Here is a 22,303-nt window from a genome sequence, read left to right as displayed (position 1 = left end):
GTTAAATTTCCACCCTTTAAAACAGTGAAACATTTTCTTTAAAACACTTTAATAATATTTCTTAAAAGTGTCTTGTGTGAATTTATTCTCTAAATTCACATTTGAATAAAATTAAAAAGGGGATTAATATATAAATAAAATAATTTCTCTTTTCAAAATATTCCGGTGAATTTATTCGCTAAATTCACATCTACATTAAATCACTAGGGGGTTATATACAAATGCAAAATTTAATACACTCTAATAATTTTTCAAAATTTTCTGAAGACTTAGGGAAATTTATTCGTTAAATTTCCACCCTTTAAAATAGTGAAATATTTTCTTTAAAACACTTTCATATTTTTTCTTAATCATTCCTTGTGGATTTATTCGCTAAATTCACATCTACAATAAATCACTAAGGGCTTATATATAAATACGGATTTTAATAAACTTTAATATTTTTTCTGAAAACTTAGGGAAATTTATTCGATAAATTTCCACCCTTTAAAATAGTAAAACATTTTCTTTAAAACACTTTAATATTCTTTCTCAAAAGTGTCTTGCGTGAATTTATTCGCTAAATTCACATTTAAATAAAATTAATAAACGGGTAAACATAAAAGTAAAAATTTCTCTTTTCAAAATATTCCTGTGAGTTTATTCGCTAAATTCACATCTACATTAAATCACTAAGAGATTATATACAAAATCCGGATTTTAATAAACTCTAATATTTTTTCAAAATTTTCTGGAAACTTAGGGGAAATTTATTTACTATATCATCACCTATTGAAATAGTCAAATATTTTTACCAATTTTTAATAGAAAAACTTTAATATTTTTTTTCAACAGTTCCTTGTGGACTTATGCGCTAAATTCACATCTACAATAAATCACTAAGGGGTTATATATAAAGATGGATTTTAATAAACTCTAATATTTTTTCCAAATTTTCTGAAAACTTAGGGAAATTTATTCGTTAAATTTCCACCCTTTAAAACAGTGAAACATTTTCTTTAAAACACTTTAATATTTGTTCTCAAAAGTGTCTTGTGTGAATTTATTCGCTAAATTCACATTTAAATAAAATTAATAAACGGGTAAACATAAAAGTAAAAATTTTTCTTTTCAAAATATTCCGGTGAGTTTATTCGCTAAATTCACATCTACATTAAATCACTAAGGGGTTATATACAAATGCGGAATTTAATACACTCTAATTCCACCTAAAATTTCCACCTTTCACAATAGTAAAACATTTTCTTTAAAACACTTTAATAGTTTTTCTCAAATGTGTCTTGTGTGAATTTATTCGCTAAATTCACATTTAAATAAAACTAAAAAGGGGATTAAAATATAAATAAAAAATTTATCTTTTCAAAATATTCCTGTGAGTTTATTCGCTAAATTCACATCTACATTAAATCACTAAGAGGTTATATAAAAAATCCGGATTTTAATAAACTCTAAGATTTTTTCCAAATTTTCTGAAAACTGGAAATTTATTCGTTAAATTTCCACCTTTTAAAACAGTGAAACATTTTATTTAAAACACTTTAATGTTTTTTCTAAAAGGTGTCTTGTGTGATTTTATTTACTCAATTTACATTAAAATAAAATTAATAAGGGGGTTAACAAATAAAGAAAAAAAATTCTCAGAAAATAGACACTTTTGAAGGGACGAGGGAGCATAGGAAATTTATTCGTTAAATTTCCTTTTTATTAAAATGTACCTCTCTTATTAGCCAAATCTGACATAAAGTTCATGATAGTCAAACATTATTATGAGCAGGTTCTAAAAAACAACAAACAAAATATTTATTGTCAAATTTATTCGCTAAATTTGCACACCAAACTAATCTTATAAAAAAGGGATTTAGAATTTATTAAACTCTTGGAGGTTTTCTGTAGGAAATTTATTCGTTAAATTTCCTTATTAAAATTGCTTCATCTTCATAATATAATTAAAATCAAAGTTTTTATAATTATAACTAAATGAGATCTAAATAAATTAATATCCAATTGTAGATAAGCAACATAGGCATTTATGATGTAATAATTTCGTTTTAACGTTAATTTTTTTAATTTTAAAGCGTCCTCTTTAGATTTTAAGAAGTCATTTTCAGTTTACTAACCTTATGAAAAAGAATTATAACTTGACGTGACTTAACTTGACTCGATTTAACTAATAATATTGACAAAGCATGTAACCAGTATGCTCTCTCCCTTGAAAAATTGGCAAAGCATGTAACCAGTGTGCTCTCTCCCTTAAAAAATTGACAAAGCATGTATCAGTGTGCTTCCCTGAATAAAATTGACAAAGCATGTATCAGTGTGCTTCCCTGAATAAAATTGACAAAGCATGTAACCAGTGTGCTCTCTCCCTTGAAAAATTGACAAAGCATGTATCAGTGTGCTTCCTTGAATAAAATTGACATATCATGTATCAGTGTGCTATTTTTTTTCCTTGAAAAATTGACCAAGCATGTATCAGTGTGCTTCCTTGAATAAAATTGACAAATCATGTATCAGTGTGCTATTTCTTCCCTTGAAAAATTGACCAAGCATGTATCAGTGTGCTATTTTGAAAAATTGAAAATCTCTTGAAAAATTGACCAAGAATGTATAAGTGTGCTTCCCTGAATAAAATTGACAAAGCATGTATCCGTGTGCTTCCCTGAATAAAATTGACAAAGCATGTATCAGTGTGCTCTCTCCCTTGAAAAATTGACAAAGCATGTATCAGTGTGCTTCCTTGAATAAAATTGACAAATCATGTATCAGTGTGCTATTTTTTTCCTTGAAAAATTGACCAAGCATGTATCAGTGTGCTTCCTTGAATAAAATTGACAAATCATGTATCAGTGTGCTTCCTTGAATAAAATTGACAAATCATGTATCAGTGTGCTGTTTCTTCCCTTGAAAAATTGACCAAGCATGTATCAGTGTGCTTCCCTGAATAAAATTGACAAATCATGTATCAGTGTGCTATTTCTTTCCTTGAAAAATTGACCAAGCATGTATCAGTGTGCTTTCTTGAATAAAATTGACAAATCATGTATCAGTGTGCTGTTTCTTTCCTTGAAAAACTGACCAAGCATGTATCAGTGTGCTTCCCTGAATAAAATTGACAAATCATGTATCAGTGTGCTATTTTTTCCCTTGAAAAATTGACAAAGCATGTATCAGTGTGCTTCCCTGAATAAAATTGACAAATCATGTATCAGTGTGCTATTTCTTCCCTTGAAAAATTGACCAAGCATATATCAGTGTGCTTTCTTGAATAAAATTGACAAATCATGTATCAGTGTGCTATTTCTTCCCTTGAAAAATTGACCAAGCATGTATCAGTGTGCTTCCTTGAATAAAATTGACAAATCATGTATCAGTGTGCTATTTTTTCCCTTGAAAAATTGACAAAGCAAGTATCAGTTTGCTTCCCTAAATAAAATTGACAAAGCATGTATCAGTGTGCTTCCCTGAATAAAATTGACAAAGCATGTATCAGTGTGCTCTCTCCCTTGAAAAATTGACAAAGCATGTATCAGTGTGCTTCCTTGAATAAAATTGACAAATCATGTATCAGTGTGCTGTTTTTTCCCTTGAAAAATTGACCAAGCATTATAAGTGTGCTTCCCTGAATAAAATTGACAAAGCATGTATCAGTGTGCTCTCTCCCTTGAAAAATTGACCAAGCATGTATCAGTATGCTTCCTTGAATAAAATTGACAAATCATGTATCAGTGTGCTATTTCTTCCCTTGAAAAATTGACCAAGCATGTATCAGTGTGCTTCCTCGAATAAAATTGACAAATCATGTATCAGTGTGCTATTTTTTTCCTTGAAAAATTGACCAAGCATATGTATCAGTGTGCTTCCTTGAATAAAATTGATAAATCATGTATCAGTGTGCTATTTCTTCCCTTGAAAAATTGACCAAGCATGTATCAGTGTGCTTCCTTGAATAAAATTGACAAATCATGTATCAGTGTGCTATTTTTTCCCTTGAAAAATTGACAAAACATGTATCAGTGTGCTTCCCTGAATAAAATTGACAAATCATGTATCAGTGTGCTGTTTATTCCCTTGAAAAATTGACCAAGCATGGATCAGTGTGCTTCCTTAAATAAAATTGACAAATCATGTATCAGTGTGCTATTTTTTCCCTTGAAAAATTGACAAAGCATGTATCAGTGTGCAACCCTGAATAAAATTGACAAAGCATGTATCAGTGTGCTTCCCTGAATAAAATTGACAAAGCATGTATCAGTGTGCTTCCCTGAATAAAATTGACAAAGCATGTAACCAGTGTGCTTTTCCCTTGAAAAATTGACAAAGCATGTATCAGTGTGCTTCCCTGAATAAAATTGACAAAGCATGTAACCAGTGTGCTTTTCCCTTAAAAACTTGACTTAGAGGAATGGTTTTTAGTGGGTCGGGGCTGGAAAAGGCCTTAACCCCACACTATCCCGGGCCGGCCCGGGGTGTCTGTTTGCAGATTTTTTTAACCTCTCTAAAAAATAAAAAAAAAAAAAAACGATGGTAAGTATGTTTTAGGCAATCCCAGGCATAGAGGAATCTGCATTAGAGGATCATGAAGTTGAAAAAGACGATATCTAGCAAACTAGTTGGAGGCTTTTACAATTTAAACACTTTTGCTCATTGCATTACGAATTCTTCTTTCATAGGTAGTTGAGGAACCTTTAACTGCCTGGACCGGAATTACTTGATATAATCCCAAGTAGTTAAAGACTAGAATATTAACAATACATAGGTTATTAAGAAAATTCTCAAAAAATCATTAAGAGATTTGAAAAGACCACTTCATATATTAAGCCCCAAGATAAGCCTATATTTACATATACATTCAATCTCAATTCTAACAAGCATTTTTGAAACTTAATAATTACATTTCAAAATTATATGATAGCATAGTAGGGGTCTAAAAAATCGAAATGCTGATTCTAAAATCGAAATCACACTATGCTTATTAAACGATATCTGTAAGTAGATACTATTATTATTTTGCAAAATGAGCTAGGGGCCAAAAAGTAGTATTAAGGTTGCTAATATTGCTATATGTTTATATTCTATCTACATGTTATATTTTAGGCATCCAAGTCTTATTTATGTGTATTGTTATTTTTTTGTGTCCTTATGTATTGATTCGTTTTTTTTAATAAATATTTATTTCTTTATTAGTAATATAGAATTAGGACTTTACTATGACACTCAGACAATTTTTAGTTTAAAAATGAAAAAAGAAAATTAATCCCCCTCTTAACTAGACAGGAAACTAGCAGTGAGATTGTTTAAAGTAAAATTAGTAAACTGTATTTTTTCGAAGGAAATTGTCTTGTTTCATTTTAATTCTACACATAATGAGCTCTCAGATTTTTGAAATGGCGCCTTGTACAAATCTTCTTAGTTTTAATGTAAGAAATGAAAGTTGTTTACACCACAAAAAATGAACATTTATCGGTACAGAAGCTCGCCAAAAAACTTAAGCCGCGGAAATCGTTAAGAATAGCAACATAATTTTCGTACAGTGGAAGTCACGAAGCAATACCGACTTACAAAAATTGCATTTAAGATCTGATATCGACTTTAAATTGACAACGTTTTAAGTCAATTGGTTGACCCGTTCTATATCATCGCTGCAAAATAAATTAAATTTTATAATGAGTAAAACAAACTACCTGACTTTGGATGATACATTACAAAGTTCCCATCTATTTTGGAAATTACGGAACTACATAAAAAGAACAGATAACAACAATACTGTTAAAACAAGTAGTATAAAGCAAATTCAAAATAGCAGTGGCGGCTTAATACAAAATGAATAGTCAAGAAATATAAAAACAGACATAGACGTACAATTTCACGACAAGAGAATAGGTACAAAATTTATTGTAAAAAATATAAATCCCACACAAGTAGCAAAAATAATATAACTGTTGCCTTATAATTTCTATAAAGTCACAAATGCTGAAATGCCGCTGAACAAAACTGAATTTATTTAAGGTTTTGGAGCAAATATTAAAGGAACAATTTTAGCATACATAGAGTACACACAATTTTGTCGGAACATCAATACATGTACTAACATGTTGACATGTTCTTAGTATTTATCCTGTACCTTAAGGGATTTATAAAACAAAGGTAAAAAACAAGTCAGCTGTTACAAGTTCCTTTAAAACGCATAAATATTGACTTTCATTCATGATAAATTATGATTTAATAAAGTTATGGCTATATTTTCTTCTTGCAGTAAACCTTGAAAGTCATAAATCAGTATTAAATTTCTTTAAAATTTGACCACCCAATTGAGCTAATAAGCGGACTTTATCAGGGTCAGAATGATTAACACTAAAACCCGAGAACCCTAATTTTCTGCACTATCAAAAATAATATAACAGATCGGGGCATATTTTTGGAAATCGCCCGTTTAATTTTTATTGAGGGATCACCGAAATTACAATGGCATATTGCTAATTTAGTATGCTAATAGGGGTATCGGGACGCGCATTTTTTTCCATAATATCCCTTTTAATATTCAGAAGAAGACTATCAATTAGAAGCAACCGCGGATACTCATACTGTTATTAAATTATCACGAGACGGAAGATACATAGGGCTGGGGGAATATTTTTTATCGATATGCGAAGCCTTGTTTTAATAAATAAGACAAAATAATAATTTGTTTAACAAAACAAGACTTTAAATATCGATAAAAATCGTATTTTTAATAAACTGTATTTAAAGGATTCTGGTATAAAAAATAGCAAAAAAGGGAAAAATTAAACTTATATACAAAAAAAAATATAAAATAAAGTTAAACAGTTAACATACCTTATAGACAAACTTAAAATTATTGTAAAAAAAAAACTACAGAAAAAATAAATGTAAAAAATATAAAATTTTCTTTTTAGTCTCCCATGTTATTATTAATCTCTACGTATATGAAACAAATTAATTTATAGCTGAATCTTTTCTTTTAGCAAAAGAATAAAGAAATAACTTACAAATTTGTATTCCCCACAAAATTTTTATTTATTCAGAAGCTATTTATTAATAGATATCAATTTATTATGTTATTTTAGTAACTCAGCCTTTATTAAGCGTTCTTCAGGGCGCTACCAAAATTATAAAATGTTTTAAATATAGAAATAATTAATAGTGTTATTATACAGTAATTACGATTAAAAACTAAGTAGTAGTTAAAATTAATTAAATAAAATGTTTAAGTTGAACAATAAAAATTAAAAAAAGTTACACATGCGTGTTATATATACATATTTTGGTGCAAATAAATTAAAATATTCCCTCCTTTTATTTATATCTTTGCTTTGTAAGGGTCGAGGAATAAGAACAACCATCAAAATTTGGAAAACACATGAGTATATTACCATACAGGGCCACGTTAAATGGTACTTAAAACTTATAATGGGGTTTTGGTACAGGATTTTTTTAACAAATACTTTCTCTGACCGTCTTATTATTGGGACTGGTAATATTAAATGGCCTCCTGAATCTCTAGATTTGTCCCTAAACGACTTTTATTTGGGGAAGTAATTCTAAGAAGACCATTTACAAACACAAATTTGTTATGTGAACAAGTTTAGAGGAGTTGTGAAAGAGAATTGCTGAATTTGCCAATGTTTAGAAATACGAAATGGCTTATATGAACTTCGCGTAATAAAATTATAATACGGACTTTTATTGCAAGTAATAAAGTTACCCCCATGAAAGTCAAACAGTTACTAACGTTGTACTAAAAACAACGACGTAGAAGGAGAGAAGCGTTGCTATATTCGCCTTTAAGCATCTTCTCTATGCGTAATGATTCTTTATTCTCCAACCTGTATACTCCAATTTTAGGCATTTTATCTAGTCAATTTGAATTATTGTTATTGGGTAATAGGAATTATGCTATAGATCGAAAACCTGACATTACAAAAAATTTAAAAGGCTTTTTCAAGTAAGCTTTTTGTAGCCCTCAAAAAACTAGAAAAAAAAACAAATTTTTTAATTTTAGCAAAATAATCCTGACGGTTTTTTTTGTTCGATATAAAGGCATATTTAGTAAGACCCTGGGGTCAGATCTCCTCTCGCAGACCATTGCAATTACACAAAACGTGGGTATATAATCGCTCCTTCGCTACGACCTTCTATCAAGCTCCATCCTTGTCGTACCCATTTATTCCAGCAAATACTGAGCAACTCAGCGTGTCCGCATATTTGCGACTCATATAGCACTGAATATAATAGGGAAAATTAGCATACGATTTTGCAGCGCGGACCAGTTCGCTTTTGATCGAAACAAGCGTTTCTCATAGGTGGTGCATCGTGGCGGTCGACTAAGATAAGTGCACATTATTTAATAATTATTCTGATAAATCAAAATAACAAATCGTATATTTAGGGTTCGCGGTACGTTAAAAATAATTTTATTTAATTATGGTTTATTAGGCTCTCTCGCCGTGAACGCCGATTGGTGTTTGGTCGTAGATTAATGCCCCCTTAAGCATTACTGAAAGCCCCCCTCGATTGTTTGGGGATTTCTTTGAGATCCAGAGGCGTACAAAGAAAATTTTTTATTTAGAATAAAAAAGTGTAATGTGTAAATTGAAAAAATAGCAAGATGTTCAGTGATCGTAAATCGATATGCAGTCTGTCTACGTAAGTTGGCTACATATAGGAAACTTTTTTATTATTAGTTAAAAAAAAATTAGTTATTTTTTATAAAAAAGTTCTGCATGGTCCAAAACCTAAAATGCAATAATCAAGTATCAAATTTTATTAGTATACCAGGTTAATCATATTTAATAAGAAGAAAGAGAAAACATCTGTTTAAATTAAAAACATTTTATTATCTAACAGAAGTTGAAGTAGTAAAATAACAATTATAAAACTATGGAAAAACAACAAAAGAAAAATAAAATGCCTATCATCTAGAACCTTTGAAAAAGGAACCCTTGAGATATTTTTATAAAAAAAATTTATAAAAATATTTTTTTTTATCTAATTTCTTAGAAATTCTAAGGAAACAATGGATTCCCACATGGTAAAGCAAATCTCAATCAATGTCAACTCCAATCAACATTCTGATTATTCTAACAATGCCTAAGACACCCAAAATTGGTTTGTCCTAGTATATGATTTATAATACTATAAGGACAAACATTGGCCTGAAATGATTTTCACACAAGTAGATTTATTAAATTTAAACATTAATATAATATTAGAAATCAGTATTATTTTTAATATGCAGGTATGTACAGCATTAAACTTATAGCAAGGCAGTCTTAATTATTTACCTACTGGAAAGTAGAAAAAATTAATACTGAGAGTGGTATCAAATTATTAACCTTCCAGACTAGTCCTACAGACTTAACTCATTTTGGTTTTGTCTTAACTATTAAATGAAAAAAAGTCTCTACCAGATTTAATAATAAATCTGTTCACCTAGTCTTAAATCAACATTTGGAAAACGTATTCTATGTAGAATGTTATTATTATGAAATTATGAAATTGTCATTCCGTGACGTAATACGACCAAACTTAACAAATTTAAGTCTGCTTTCTAAAAGAAACAAAAATATTTTACCAGGTTTATGTAGTCCCACATATGTGCTTATGAAGGCCTTTTCCATCCCGTCAAAGGCTTTGGTAAAATCTGTACAAGTACTTGTAACATCCAACTGCTATTTACCATAAATGGCCTTATAGCAGTTTACAATTATTTACTGGATTTTACCTTTCTAACACTATCTATTCTATCCTAATCTCTCTAGTTTTCTTATGCTACTTCCTCAATTATATAAAAATGTCGTATTTGCTGAATATAAGATCAAACATCTTATTCATCACCAATCACCGATCACCGATAATTAAGTCATTTAAAATTGTGAAATAAATTCTTAGGAATTTTAAATTTCAAAAAAATTGGTTTGTATGTTATATTATCAATATTCTTTCGAGCTTAATCCTAATTAAGTTTCAAAGTTATACTTTCTGTTTTATTTTTCTACTAGTTGGTAGTTCTGTTTCATTAAAAAAATTACGGTATTAAAAAATGTATTTTCAATCTTTACAAAATTGTGTTAAGCTTTTATTATCAGTTTTTAATCAAAAATAAAATAAAACTCCAAAGGATAACCTCATCAAACCATACTTTTTAACCAACATAACAATTTTTAATGTTATGCTTAAATATTTCGGAGTGTAACCAATTCAAAAATTAAAAATCGAAACAGGCAAAAGTGATTATTAACTTCGACCGTACCACATACATTTTATTTAATAAGAGTTTTTAGTTTCAAATTAAAGTTTTTTTTTATCCTTCGACACAGCAGAGCATTATATTTTCGGAGTTCATTGATCTGTGGCCTTGTGGGTAATTTTCAGTAGCAGGCCTTATTAAATATAAGTAATTTAATTCCACAACAGTTACAATGCAAAGACAGTAATCGACCATATTGCCTCATAGCGTTTAGGTAATAAATGAGTCTTATCACTAATTTACCGAAACTCTTAAGATCACGTTTTTAATCTAGTGTAGAAACTCATGGTATTGTCACAAATAATTCCAGGCTCGCCCTGATTTATCTCCATCGGGATTTATGTACACACTCTGAGTGTGGCGCGCGTAATTCGAAAAAGATGGCAAACAATAATAAGAGATAAAATACGGGACAGTGTGTGTGTGTGTTTGCTCTTAATTGGAAGAAATGAGAAAGTATTAGTTATTGCGGCATAAATCCTGATTTTCGCCCGGGATGGCACAATAAGGCGTGTGATTGTAATGAAATTGGGTTTCGCTTTTTCTATGATAGGGATCGTTTTGAAAGATGACAAAATAAAACAATAAGATACAGATTCTTCTTTTATTTTTATACCGAGTGCAAACCGTGATATGCTAAAAATATTTTTAAAGAAGATGATACTTTCGTGCGAGAATAAATGTATATTATGAAATATGCTATTGGCTTTACTAATTATTGCCTATTATTTAAGCTTAAAAATTAAAAGTACAAGAAAATTTTAGGACATCGTTATAATAAAATCATTAAAAAAGTCAATATATTCTAAAATCAAAAAAATCTTGAAATAGAAAACCATTATTGAAATACCTTATTGTCATCTTACATAGAAACCAATGCAAATTAAATACTAGCATCTTACTATTTAATAAACAATTAAATTATTTTTTTTTGTTTAGTATTATGTGGAAAATGAACATTCCTGTGTGGCTATCCTTGGTAAATTCAGCAAGTCTCGGTTATTGAATTCTGTAGTAATGGTATTCTGTGAATCTAACCTTAGCCACCGTACCACACCAAGTAATAAAGAGAGGGAGAAGAAGCGAACGTCAACGGTTGCAGGAGAGTGCGCGAGAGAACTTCACTTACTTACGTAATCAAGACGAACGAGAACGAACAATAAATTTATTTAACTGTAAACCTTTCTTTTATTTTCTAAGTGTAATTAGTTTAAATAAATATAAAAAAAATTGAGCATGTTTTATGGCTGGCTGAAAGGTCCTCCAAAACAACCCCCAATAAAATTCATCTTTATTCGTCAATAAGGGAACTCGAGCTGGATTTTTTATTTTCATCTTATATTTAAAGATTTTTTACAATTTCTTTAAAAATTCACTCACTCTTGCGTCACTCTAAACGTTGAGTTAAAAGCTTAGACTTCTTTAAGTTTACTTCTATCAATCATTGTTCGTTGGCAGGCATATACATATGTAGATCGTTCGAGACTTAAAAAAAAGTTTCAAGCTATAGAAATCAGATTTTAAAGGTTGTATTAAGTTAAGTTAGATTAAAATCATTAAATCTTTTATTTCAATAAATAAAAAAGTAGAAGAAACATTAACTGTAGAAGCGGAAAACATTTTCAATCCACTGATATAGTCGATATAATAGAGCGATACGTGTCGTAACAAATAAAGCCCATTACGTAAATAAAGTATTAAATTTTTAAACATAAGACAAAGCAATTGGAATAATTAAATACTTTAAACAAAATACATTTAAATTATACCTGAAGAATATCGAAATACCATTTTTATCTAGTTTATCTAAGATCCATAATAATAATCCATAGCCGAATAGGTACATAAGACCAGCAATATCTTTCAGTAATTTATTATGTTACAAACTCCGTTTATCGCTGAATAATATCCTTAGAGAATTTTTGGGTTTTAACGCTACTTGGTCCAAAAAGTATCCAGGATATGAAGGTTCCAAAAGCTGTCCGTTCTCTTTCGACGTAAAAAATGTATTTACCAGCATTCCACCATAAGACTATATTGCTAATAAAAAAATGTTTACATAGAAATCTACTCACTTGGGTCATTGAAGATTTGCTTATATTGTTAGGGTATTAAAAAAAACTTTTCTAAACCTAACAATCCATTATTTAAACAAAGGGAACGGTTAGTTATAAGCTCTTGCCTTTTTTTGTCTGTCTAAGTGAGGTCTTAATGGACCACTTGGAACATAAGATTGTAAATAGCAATTTCAGGAAAAACTCATTCTTCTACAAAATATATGTAGACGGTTTTATCCTTTGGATGAAGACAATAAACAGCTGAGAGATTTCTTAAAATTTTTGATCTCACTACATGATAAAATAGAATTTACATTAAAAGTTCAGAATAGTGGTAGCCTTCCTTTTTTAGAACTTCTTTTAATAAGACAAAATAACAGACATTGTATTAGTAATAAAAGTACCCAAATAATCCTCGTTTATAATAATTGGTACGATTTATGAGAAAAAAAGTTGGCACCTAAACATATACTACAAGACATGAGCAGGATAGAGTCGTGTGTTTTATATATGGAGCTTACTGTTTATCAACCGATAGTGAGACACATTTAGTTATACCAATTAAGAGTTTATATTCTAAATCGTCCACATTATTATCTAGCTAGCCCTTAGCAACCAAGTTAAATCCTAGAGGACATCTATCATCAGGAAAACATGTAGTTAATGGACTTATGTAATATCAATTCTATGTAAAGTTCTTTTAGTCCAGCTGTGTAAATGTAGTATGCATTTCTTTAAAGGGGCATTGGCAGATTAATCACATACCAAGACTGAGTATGTGTTATGTCTGGATGGAAGATCATTGAGCTATACTTTCTAAGCATTAAACAAACAGATTCCATAATAAAAATATATGGTGATGTAAGAATTTTACCTTTTATAAGGTATGGGTGACAGGATTGTCTGGAAAAGGGATTGTAAATACGTCATACTGCTCTTTTTTGTAAGATATACACCAGATCAAGACCAGTGATGTAAGGAGCATTAATACTGAAAAAATATTTTTAGTATTTTTAGAAGAGATAAAAATACAACGTGGGATCAGACAAAGATGTATCTTCTCGCCTTTGATATTGAACTTATACTTGAACAAGATTTCAACGAAGGTCTTAACTGAGTAGAAGGAGGTATCCTTTCGAACAAAATCGGACTCAATAATATTGGATACGCCGACGATACCATGGTGATAGCAGATAGCTTGGAAGCACTGCAAAGGTTAATGGACCATATCGGTCAATACAATGAACAATATGGTCTTAACATCAACGTAAAGAAAACGACACAATTGATCATGAGCAAATAAAATATATAACTGGAAATTACCTGTATGTCCACGGAACTCAAATTAAATGTGTTCAATAATGTTGGAACATTCGAACCATCATAAATGCATAATGGGACAGTGCACAAGAAATAAAATATCGTGTAGAAAAAGCAGGAACATTTCACAAAATGAGTGCCATCTTTAAAAGTCACAGTATATATATCGAAACGATAAGAATGCACTATGATAATAGGCATGCTACTCGTATGTCTTCTTTGTTTTACTGTTAAGCATAGAATCCTGGACACTCCAGAAAAGCCACCAATAAAAACAGAAAACTACAATAAAACATCGGAACCGAATAAGTACCTTAAAGAAGAATGTTGTGTTACATCATTTCGACCACTTGACTTTGTACTTTGACCTGTTCGTTAGTAGGCATGCAGATGAAGGTACACTATGAATATATCCGAGAAATAAAAGTGGAAGTCCGGCAAACTGGTTCAGTAAAAAATAAAAAATGATAATAAAAATCTTATGAAAAAGGAGCCAGTAGAAGTAGCTGTTCTGGAATAAGGTCTATAATCCTACATTAAGTATTAGAGAAAGGAGCTTCCCGGACTATTATACAAAACATTCAACTTTTTCAAGAATTGAATGACGATGGTCAAGACCGCCGTTTATAATTTTTTTGTGAAATTATGTCCGAAATAAGTGGAGACACTCTTAACTATTTTTCTATTGCTCGATTTTTAGACAAGTATTTTTTTTCTCAATAACACTCGATATATTTGTCATTACTGGCCCAACACGAAACCAAAGATCTATCATGAGAATAATATACAACTTCCTTGGAAACTAAGGCATTTACTTCTGGGCTAGATCACATACTTAAACTATTCTATTACTGAGAAATTCAAATAAAAATACTTACCTTAGCCTTGTTGAAGAATACCCTCAACCCATTAAAATTAAAGAAACCGACTAATTTGAAGAAAACATGAAGAAATTCTAATCTACAAGATAGTTCTCTACCCCTAAATGAATATTAGGCTGTTATGAATCAAATGTTTAAAAAAAAGGGTACTATTGAATGGCACGCGAGATCACCTGATTTATCCCCCCTTGATTCTATTTTCGATTTGACATCTGTAATCAAAAATATATGCAACACAGCCTGAATCCTTAGAAACTGCATCACTAGTGAACAACATCATATACCTGATATTTTTCACTATGTCCAGTTCTATCCTGTTCTATTTAAAATTATAAAAGTAACTCTTGCTTGACTTTTCGATTGGCCTCCCTATATATTTTAATTTATATAAAATTTGCAAGGTTTTGCAGGTAAAAAAAATATTGATTAAATTAGTTGTATTTGGCAACACCGTGGCGGCTTAATTTCTTATTCATCTAGGTTAGAGTAGAAAAAACTTACCTTAAAGAAACTAAAGAAATCTGCATCAAAATACAAATAAGAGAAAATAAATAAAAAAGCAATTGCAATTAAATTAAAAAATTGAGAAAGACAGTAAAAAATATATAATTTTGTGTTTTTTATTAATTATATCTACATGGTTTATACTAAATAAAACAAGAAGATATGATAAACTATTTAGTTTATTTTGACTTTCATATACACTCACAAATTGAGAGGCGGCTTGTAAGCCGTAGGATACAAACATTTACCTATTAGATATTAGGGAGCGTGAGCAATCTGTCCGCTATTTTTAACGTAACCATAATGAGTCAATACACGAATTGAAAAAAACTATGATATTTCTGATATTCTTCTAACTATTACCAATTTGTAAAAATGTTGTCCCTAATGCGCTTGAAATTATTTAATATGATTAGGTTCCGTTAAAATAGCTGACAGTTTGCGACAAGTAACCATTATTATTAGTATTCAACTGTTTTATTAAATAAAAAAAAATTAAATTTTTAATGTAACATTCCAGATAAAAAGTATGTATTTAAAAATATAAAATAATTGTAATTTCCTAGTAAATAAAAAATCTTAAAAAATAGTTACTAAACAAAGTCCTATATACATACTTTACGAAAAAACGTATAAAGAAATAAACTATCAGTATTCTTATAAAACTAAAAAATCACTTTGTTAAGTCTTTATTGTTTGACGATTCCTACAATGTAATTTACAAAGATGCCTATAGACTCGCTGAAACAATATACTTTCTATTAAAAAATAAATTAAAACTGCATGCGGATAAACCAAAATAAAATTTTAATAAAAGTCAGTAAACCAAATTCAGTAATTCATAAAGCAAAAGTTATTAGCAAAATAAATGTGTTATAATTATGTTTATAAGCATCTTTGTTAGTTTGCCAAAAATTGAGTATACATGACATGTTAGAGAGCTCTATTGACATTTAAAAAAAAAAATATATAACAATGAACCATATCTGATTAATTAGTAACAAATTTGAATATTAATAATAATTGTATGTTGACTTTCGATGTATAGATGTGGAATTTTATACGCTACTGATAGGTTAAGTACTTTCTGCTAAAAAAATAATTTAAAAAAGTTTTTTTTGTAGTTTGATTGTCTGAATGTTATTATATTTTAAAAAAATACGCCTTTAAATCAAACTACCAATAAGTTGGTAATGCTGCATAGTAAGAAAGTTGATTTTTTTAAAGTTATACAAAAGAAATGTATGTAAGAAACGTTTATGAATATATCATAAAACGAGAAAGCAGAAAGTCGCCTAACCCAACACATCATCGAAATATCATCAGCAAAATTCTATAATTCAACAATCACACATTTGTTCCAAGAAAACTCACTTTTTAATGCGAGGCAGGTCACGCCAACCGAGTGGCGATCCCCATTTTTGAGTTATTTTGGATACGTTAAACCTAATAGTTAAAATTTTTAATATATATCTACTTACTATATATATGCGATCATGTTGGAAACCAACGAAAAACATAATAACTTACTATTCGAACAACGGCCATTGGACAATTTAGAGATTAAAGGTGGTTAGTATCTTGAAACGAGGCAGACAAAATCGGAAGAAGCGATAAGCGCCGAATGAAATTAAGTATTTATCAGGATGTTTTTATAAGTAGTGAAGTAAGTAGTTTTAATATTTTGCTCGATGTAATTTTTACTTACATTGATATATTTTTTATAATTGGCCCTTTAAATACTTACTTTCAAGCATAAAAAAAGACTAATATTGCACTTTTTAGTAATAACAGACAAAAATCACTTACCCTCTTCCTTTATAAATAAATCAGCCCAGCAGATACCAACACCTTCATCGTCCAAGACCACTGTACCACATTATAATTAATAATTAATATTATTATTAGTAGGAACCAAGTTTGTCAGATCGGGGGATATTAAAGAATTTCATGCGAATTACTTAAAAAAGCACAACACTTCTCCCATCTAGCATGATATCTTCAGTTACATATAAATATACATATACAAAGGTTTTTTTTTAGTGAAAACGATATTGGAAAAATATACCAAAGAAATTCGATCAGGACCACTTTAATAGCCTGTTTTTAATTTGGAAAAATATTTCCACTCGATTTGCCATTCAATTCCAATAGCATTTTCACAGAATAAATACAGAGCGATCAACTTTTTATAATAATAATAGATAAATAAAAAAATGTAATAATAAAAAGACTCTTGCAAATATTTATAATAATAATAATAATAATAAGTAAAAATAGGCGCGTCCGTAGTTAGCGGGTCGTTTTATTTTTATTCAAATTTGTTTCATGAGGAACAGGGACGGATCGCGCCCAATAGGAACTTGCTTTACTGACGTCATCGCCAAAAAAATTGGCGCATGCAGTTTATTACATACTAAGCCCAAAACAATATTTTCGGCAATATTTTTACTCGGACCTAGTAGTATTATTAATTTTTTTTTCTTTAATGTTATTACGCGAGATATAAGTTACATTTAGGAACATTTTATGTCGCAGTTTTCAAATTGTCTATTTACACACACAAAAAAAAATATCAGGAACTGGCATTATGCAGGACTGGCTTACGTCGGCTTCCCTCGGATCCGTACGTCAGCCTCCGCCCCGCTACGACTTAATAGTAACTATAAGTTGCGATATTAGGAAACATAACCCTACTTTACCTATGTTACATACAACAATAATTAATAATATATATTACACAGCTACCTTGATTTTGTCACACTACTTTAATGTTTTCTTTTTTGTCGTCTTAGTAGAGAGCTTATGTCCAAGTTGAGTTAAGTCATTTAAATCCAGTTTTTTTTTGTTAAAAATTGTCAACATTTAAAATTTTTTTATTCGTGAATTGGTTAGGAATGTATTGAAATTCCGAGTTTTATTTAAAGAATAATATCGGTTTTAAGGAATCTTGAATAACGTAGGTAAGTTTAGAAATTTGACATTTGGAAATATTGATTATATACTATAATTTGACACCTCTAGCTTCATGTTATATGTTATGGTATAAAATTAACTGACCATATGCCACTGATTTCTTTTTGACCATCGAAAATTTCATTTTTACTTCAAATAAGAGTTCTAAGCCTAAGAGTTTAAAATAAGAAATAAAAAAAAGCGATGAAATTAGAATTACAAATATGTTTTACTATAATTTTGCTATATAAAGCATAACATTTTTTATTTTTTAGAATTTTAATGAAAAAGTGCTTAATATTATTGAAAGAATTTGTGCTGGCCATAATGGATTCTTCAGAATATTCTACACATATGTCATGTAATATGTCGTATAGTAATTTTCAACGTTTCGGAGTTATTAAGTGTTTTCCGATTTATTCCAAAAATTCGTTACAACACACTCAATTCTGATATTCCAATTTTGTTTTGACAATGGGAAAGCAAACATATATTATTTCAAAATAACTTTTTACTGATATGAGATTTAAAAAAAAATTATAAATAAAATTGTGTTCTTCGCTTTAATTTAAGATGCTTGGCCTTAAAAATTATTGTCTGTCAGCAATAGTTATCAGTGTCGTAGTTTAATTTTAGTTAACTGCTTATCACAAGAATGGTTAATTCAACAGGAATATACAAAATAATGATCCTACAGTTTATTGGGAATAATAGAGATATCGCAGGGACACAAATGCAAATTGCTTACATATTCTATGAAAAATTTCCCAATTTTTTTCCTAGGGGAAAGGCGGGCAAAACGGGGTGCCGTGATTATTTTTAGTACAGCCAGCTCCATCTATCCGAAAGTTCGTACAGCTTAGTTTAAGACCATGCCCGATCGATGGCAAAAAGCGCGGTCGCTTCAGAAGCTGCGTGCATATCGGTCAGTCGAGCGGTGTTTGTTTTAGAGGTGCAGGTATATTTTCGTCAATAATTTAATAAAAGGTAAGTGAACCATAATTATAATTTATATTTAATTGTTATTCTTTATGGAAAAGTACACACATCTAGGCATATTTCTGTGTAAAAATGTTTAGTAACTTTTTAATCGAACAGGGAAAAAATATACCTAACCTCAAAATGTGCATTTGGGCAAAACGGGGTAGGGCAAAATGGGGTACTACCCCAATATAAAACAATAATAATAATTATTATTTTCAGATGGTGTTTAAGCACAACCGCCATTCTGGCCGACACGAATGGTCCACGGACAGTATGCAGAATGCTGTAATAGCAGTTTAAAATTGCAAAATGGGGTACCAGTCTACCAGTTTCAATGTGCCTTAATCTACATTAGAGCGCCACGTTAAAAAAGCTAGAGAAAATCCCGGGTATTTTGTTACTAAATCTTTGGGAGGATCTAAGGCAATATTCACTCTTGAACAGGAACAAGACCTTGAAAATTATTTAATGCACATGGAAAAAAGATTGTTTGGATTAACTATGACTGAATGCAGGCGTTTAGAATTTCAATTAGCTGAGCTCAAAGAATTTGATCATCCGTTAAATAAAGAACTTGCCATGGCTGGGAAGGATTGGATGCAGAGTTTTTTGCGTCGACATCCAGAACTTTCAATCAGAACACCAGAAGCAACATCTGGAGCTCGAGCAATGGGGTTTAATAAAGTGGCTGTAGCTAATTTTTTTAACTTACTTATCGAAACTGTAGATAAATATCAACTGACAGCCGATAAAATCTATAATATGGACGAAATCGGAGTGTCAGTTAATCCAAAGGGTATGTCTAAAATTATTGCCACTAAAGGGAAAAGACAAGTCGGAGCCTTGACGTCAGGGGCGAGGGGTGAGACCATCACTCTTGAAATATGCTTTTCGGCTTCAGGAGCATACATGCCTCCCATGTTTATATTTGGTAGAAAAAAATGCAACAAGCTTTCATGAATGGAATTGTTCCTGGCGGTTGGGTAGAGCTAAATGATAGTGGGTGGATAGATAAAAATTTATTCTTTATTTGGTTCAAAAAATTTGTTGAATTTGCCAAGCCCTTAAAAGACCGACCAATTCTGCTTCTTTTGGATGGACATTCATCCCACACAAAAAACCTGGAAGTTATTAATTACGCCAGGAAACATGGAGTTATTTTGATCTGCTACCCTCTCCATTGCACCCATCGACTACAAGCCCTAGATGTAGCTTTAATGAAACGCGAAATAAGTACCTTTTACGCTGAAGAAGTACGCAAATGGCTTAGAGCTAATTCTGGTCGTGTAGTTACCTTACAACAAATAACTAAATTATTTTGTGTAGCTTATCTCAGACCAGCTACACCGCTTACTGCCATGAATGGATTCTTAAAAACTGGAGTTTGGCCAGTTAATAAGGATGTTTTCACTAATGCAGACTTTTTGCCTTCTAAAACAACAAATATTGAACAAAATGAAAACTTATCAACTAAAAACAATAATAGTGAAACTATGAATGAAACACAACTATTGGAAATTAATTTAGTTAAAGAAAAAACTCCAGAACCAATTGATATTTCCAAACCAGGAAGATCAAAAGATTCAGAGGTAAGCTTTAAGCTTGTTAGTCCTGAGGGTATAATTCAAATCCCTAAAATAAAACAAACTAAGAAAAGAGTTTCTCGTAGAAGAGGAAATACTGCTATTTTATCGTCTTCGCCTTACAAAAACGAGCTAGAGGAAGCTGAGCAAAAAAAGAATAAAAATTCTAAAGGGAAAACTCTTGTGAAGAAAAACCTTGCACCATCACCAAAAAAGAAAAAAATTAGTAAAGCCTCCATGATTCTGAAAAATAATGACTCAAGTGGCAGTGAAGTTAGTGATGCGGAGTGCCTTTATTGTGGAGATTTTTACTCTTCGTCAACGGAAGGATGGTTAGCATGCTCAATGTGTCACCACTGGGCCCATAACTCATGCGCAGGATTTGAAGACGAAGATGACAAAGCCGTTTTAGTTTGTGAGTTATGCAAGTAAGGTCAAATCCCATTTTGCGCGACCGTGCGGGCAAAACAGGGCAATTAGCATTGTTTTGCTAAAATTACTGTAACAAAAAACTTGTATATTTTTTATTTTATTTTAAGCTCTTATAACTTAGGCATGATATGTAGAAATTATTTTCTTCGTTAACTAAAGTTTCTGTGTCAATTAATACTAAAGTTATCTTTATTTGGAGACAAACTACCCCATTTTGCCCTCCTTTCCCCTATATCCCAAGGGATGATGATACCAAATTGGATATTATGGTTCAGTTTATCGCAATCTACATGCTTCTGGTCGAAAAGCAGCGCCAATGTTTGATGTTAGCCATTCATGGATTATTCGAACATCGTAAAGAAAATAAAATGCATCCCTATTAATTGATCGGAACTCATGAAAGGCGATTTGATAGTAGAACGAATTTTTTGTATTGAGTTTCAATCAGAGCATGTTTTGTTTTCTGATTAGTGTACCTTTACACTTCATAGTCATGTTAATTGACAAAATTGACGCTATTGATGTAAAGAAAATCCTCGCTGGATGAGAAAACAACATACCCAACACCCTGAAAAGGTCAATGCTTAGGCAAGAATTGTTGAAAATCATATCATAGATCCCTTGTTCATCCATTGCAATTTAAATGGTGATAATTATTTAACACTGCTCCTATATAATGTTGTGCCAACTCTGATCCAGCAAACCACAAGTTCCAGCTAATATCATAAGGTTTCAACCAGATGAAGTACCACCCGATTACCGAAGATGACGTTGAAGAAATTTGTATTAAAGATTTGGATTTTACCAGGATGTTCGTGACTTGCCTATAAAACATCTTCTATTCATTATATTATATTCTCCTATCAAAACATTTATATATCCTATAAAAACATTTATGTTTTTTTGTTGTTGTTTAGTTAATAGATAAACAGTTTTAACTGCGTTGTAATGAGTTTATGCAACCAAATAACTCTCGTTGTTTTTAATGTTAATTTCTGCAAAAAAATCGGAAAACCCTTAATATATCCGAAACAGTTGAATATGTATGTACATGAAATATGGCTAAAATATTCTGAAGAATTCAAAAATAAAGTAATATACAGGGTTTCGCTTTTAAAATAGGAATGTTGATATTGTCCACTGCTCACAATACACCCTGTATAATTTTTTTTTGAAAAAAAAATTGGCTAATAAAAATACTTATCGACGTGTGAGCGTTTTTTCGAAAATAGCCCTATTTACTTATTATGGAATTAATTCTATTTGGCTAATATACACTTTAGAATAAATAACAAGCAATATTGATTTTCAAAATTATTA

General features: G+C 30.4%; 2 protein-coding genes across 2 annotated transcripts; both read left to right on the top strand.

Moving 5' to 3' along the window:
* Positions 1-19,469: 19,469 nt before the first annotated feature.
* LOC126739782 (uncharacterized) lies at positions 19,470-19,928 on the top strand. Its single transcript, XM_050445595.1, has one exon. It carries the CDS (start codon positions 19,470-19,472, stop codon positions 19,926-19,928), a length of 459 nt encoding a protein of 152 aa, XP_050301552.1.
* A 533-nt stretch (positions 19,929-20,461) lies between these two features.
* On the top strand, positions 20,462-20,983 carry LOC126739781 (uncharacterized). The gene has a single exon (XM_050445593.1). It carries the CDS (start codon positions 20,462-20,464, stop codon positions 20,981-20,983), a length of 522 nt encoding a protein of 173 aa, XP_050301550.1.
* The last annotated feature ends 1,320 nt before the right edge of the window (positions 20,984-22,303 follow it).

Source organism: Anthonomus grandis, chromosome 8 (assembly GCF_022605725.1).
Source record: "Anthonomus grandis grandis chromosome 8, icAntGran1.3, whole genome shotgun sequence".
NCBI classification, from domain to species: domain Eukaryota; kingdom Metazoa; phylum Arthropoda; class Insecta; order Coleoptera; family Curculionidae; genus Anthonomus; species Anthonomus grandis.
The sequence above is the reverse complement of the archived record's forward strand: the minus strand, read 5'-3'. Positions and strand labels throughout refer to the sequence as shown.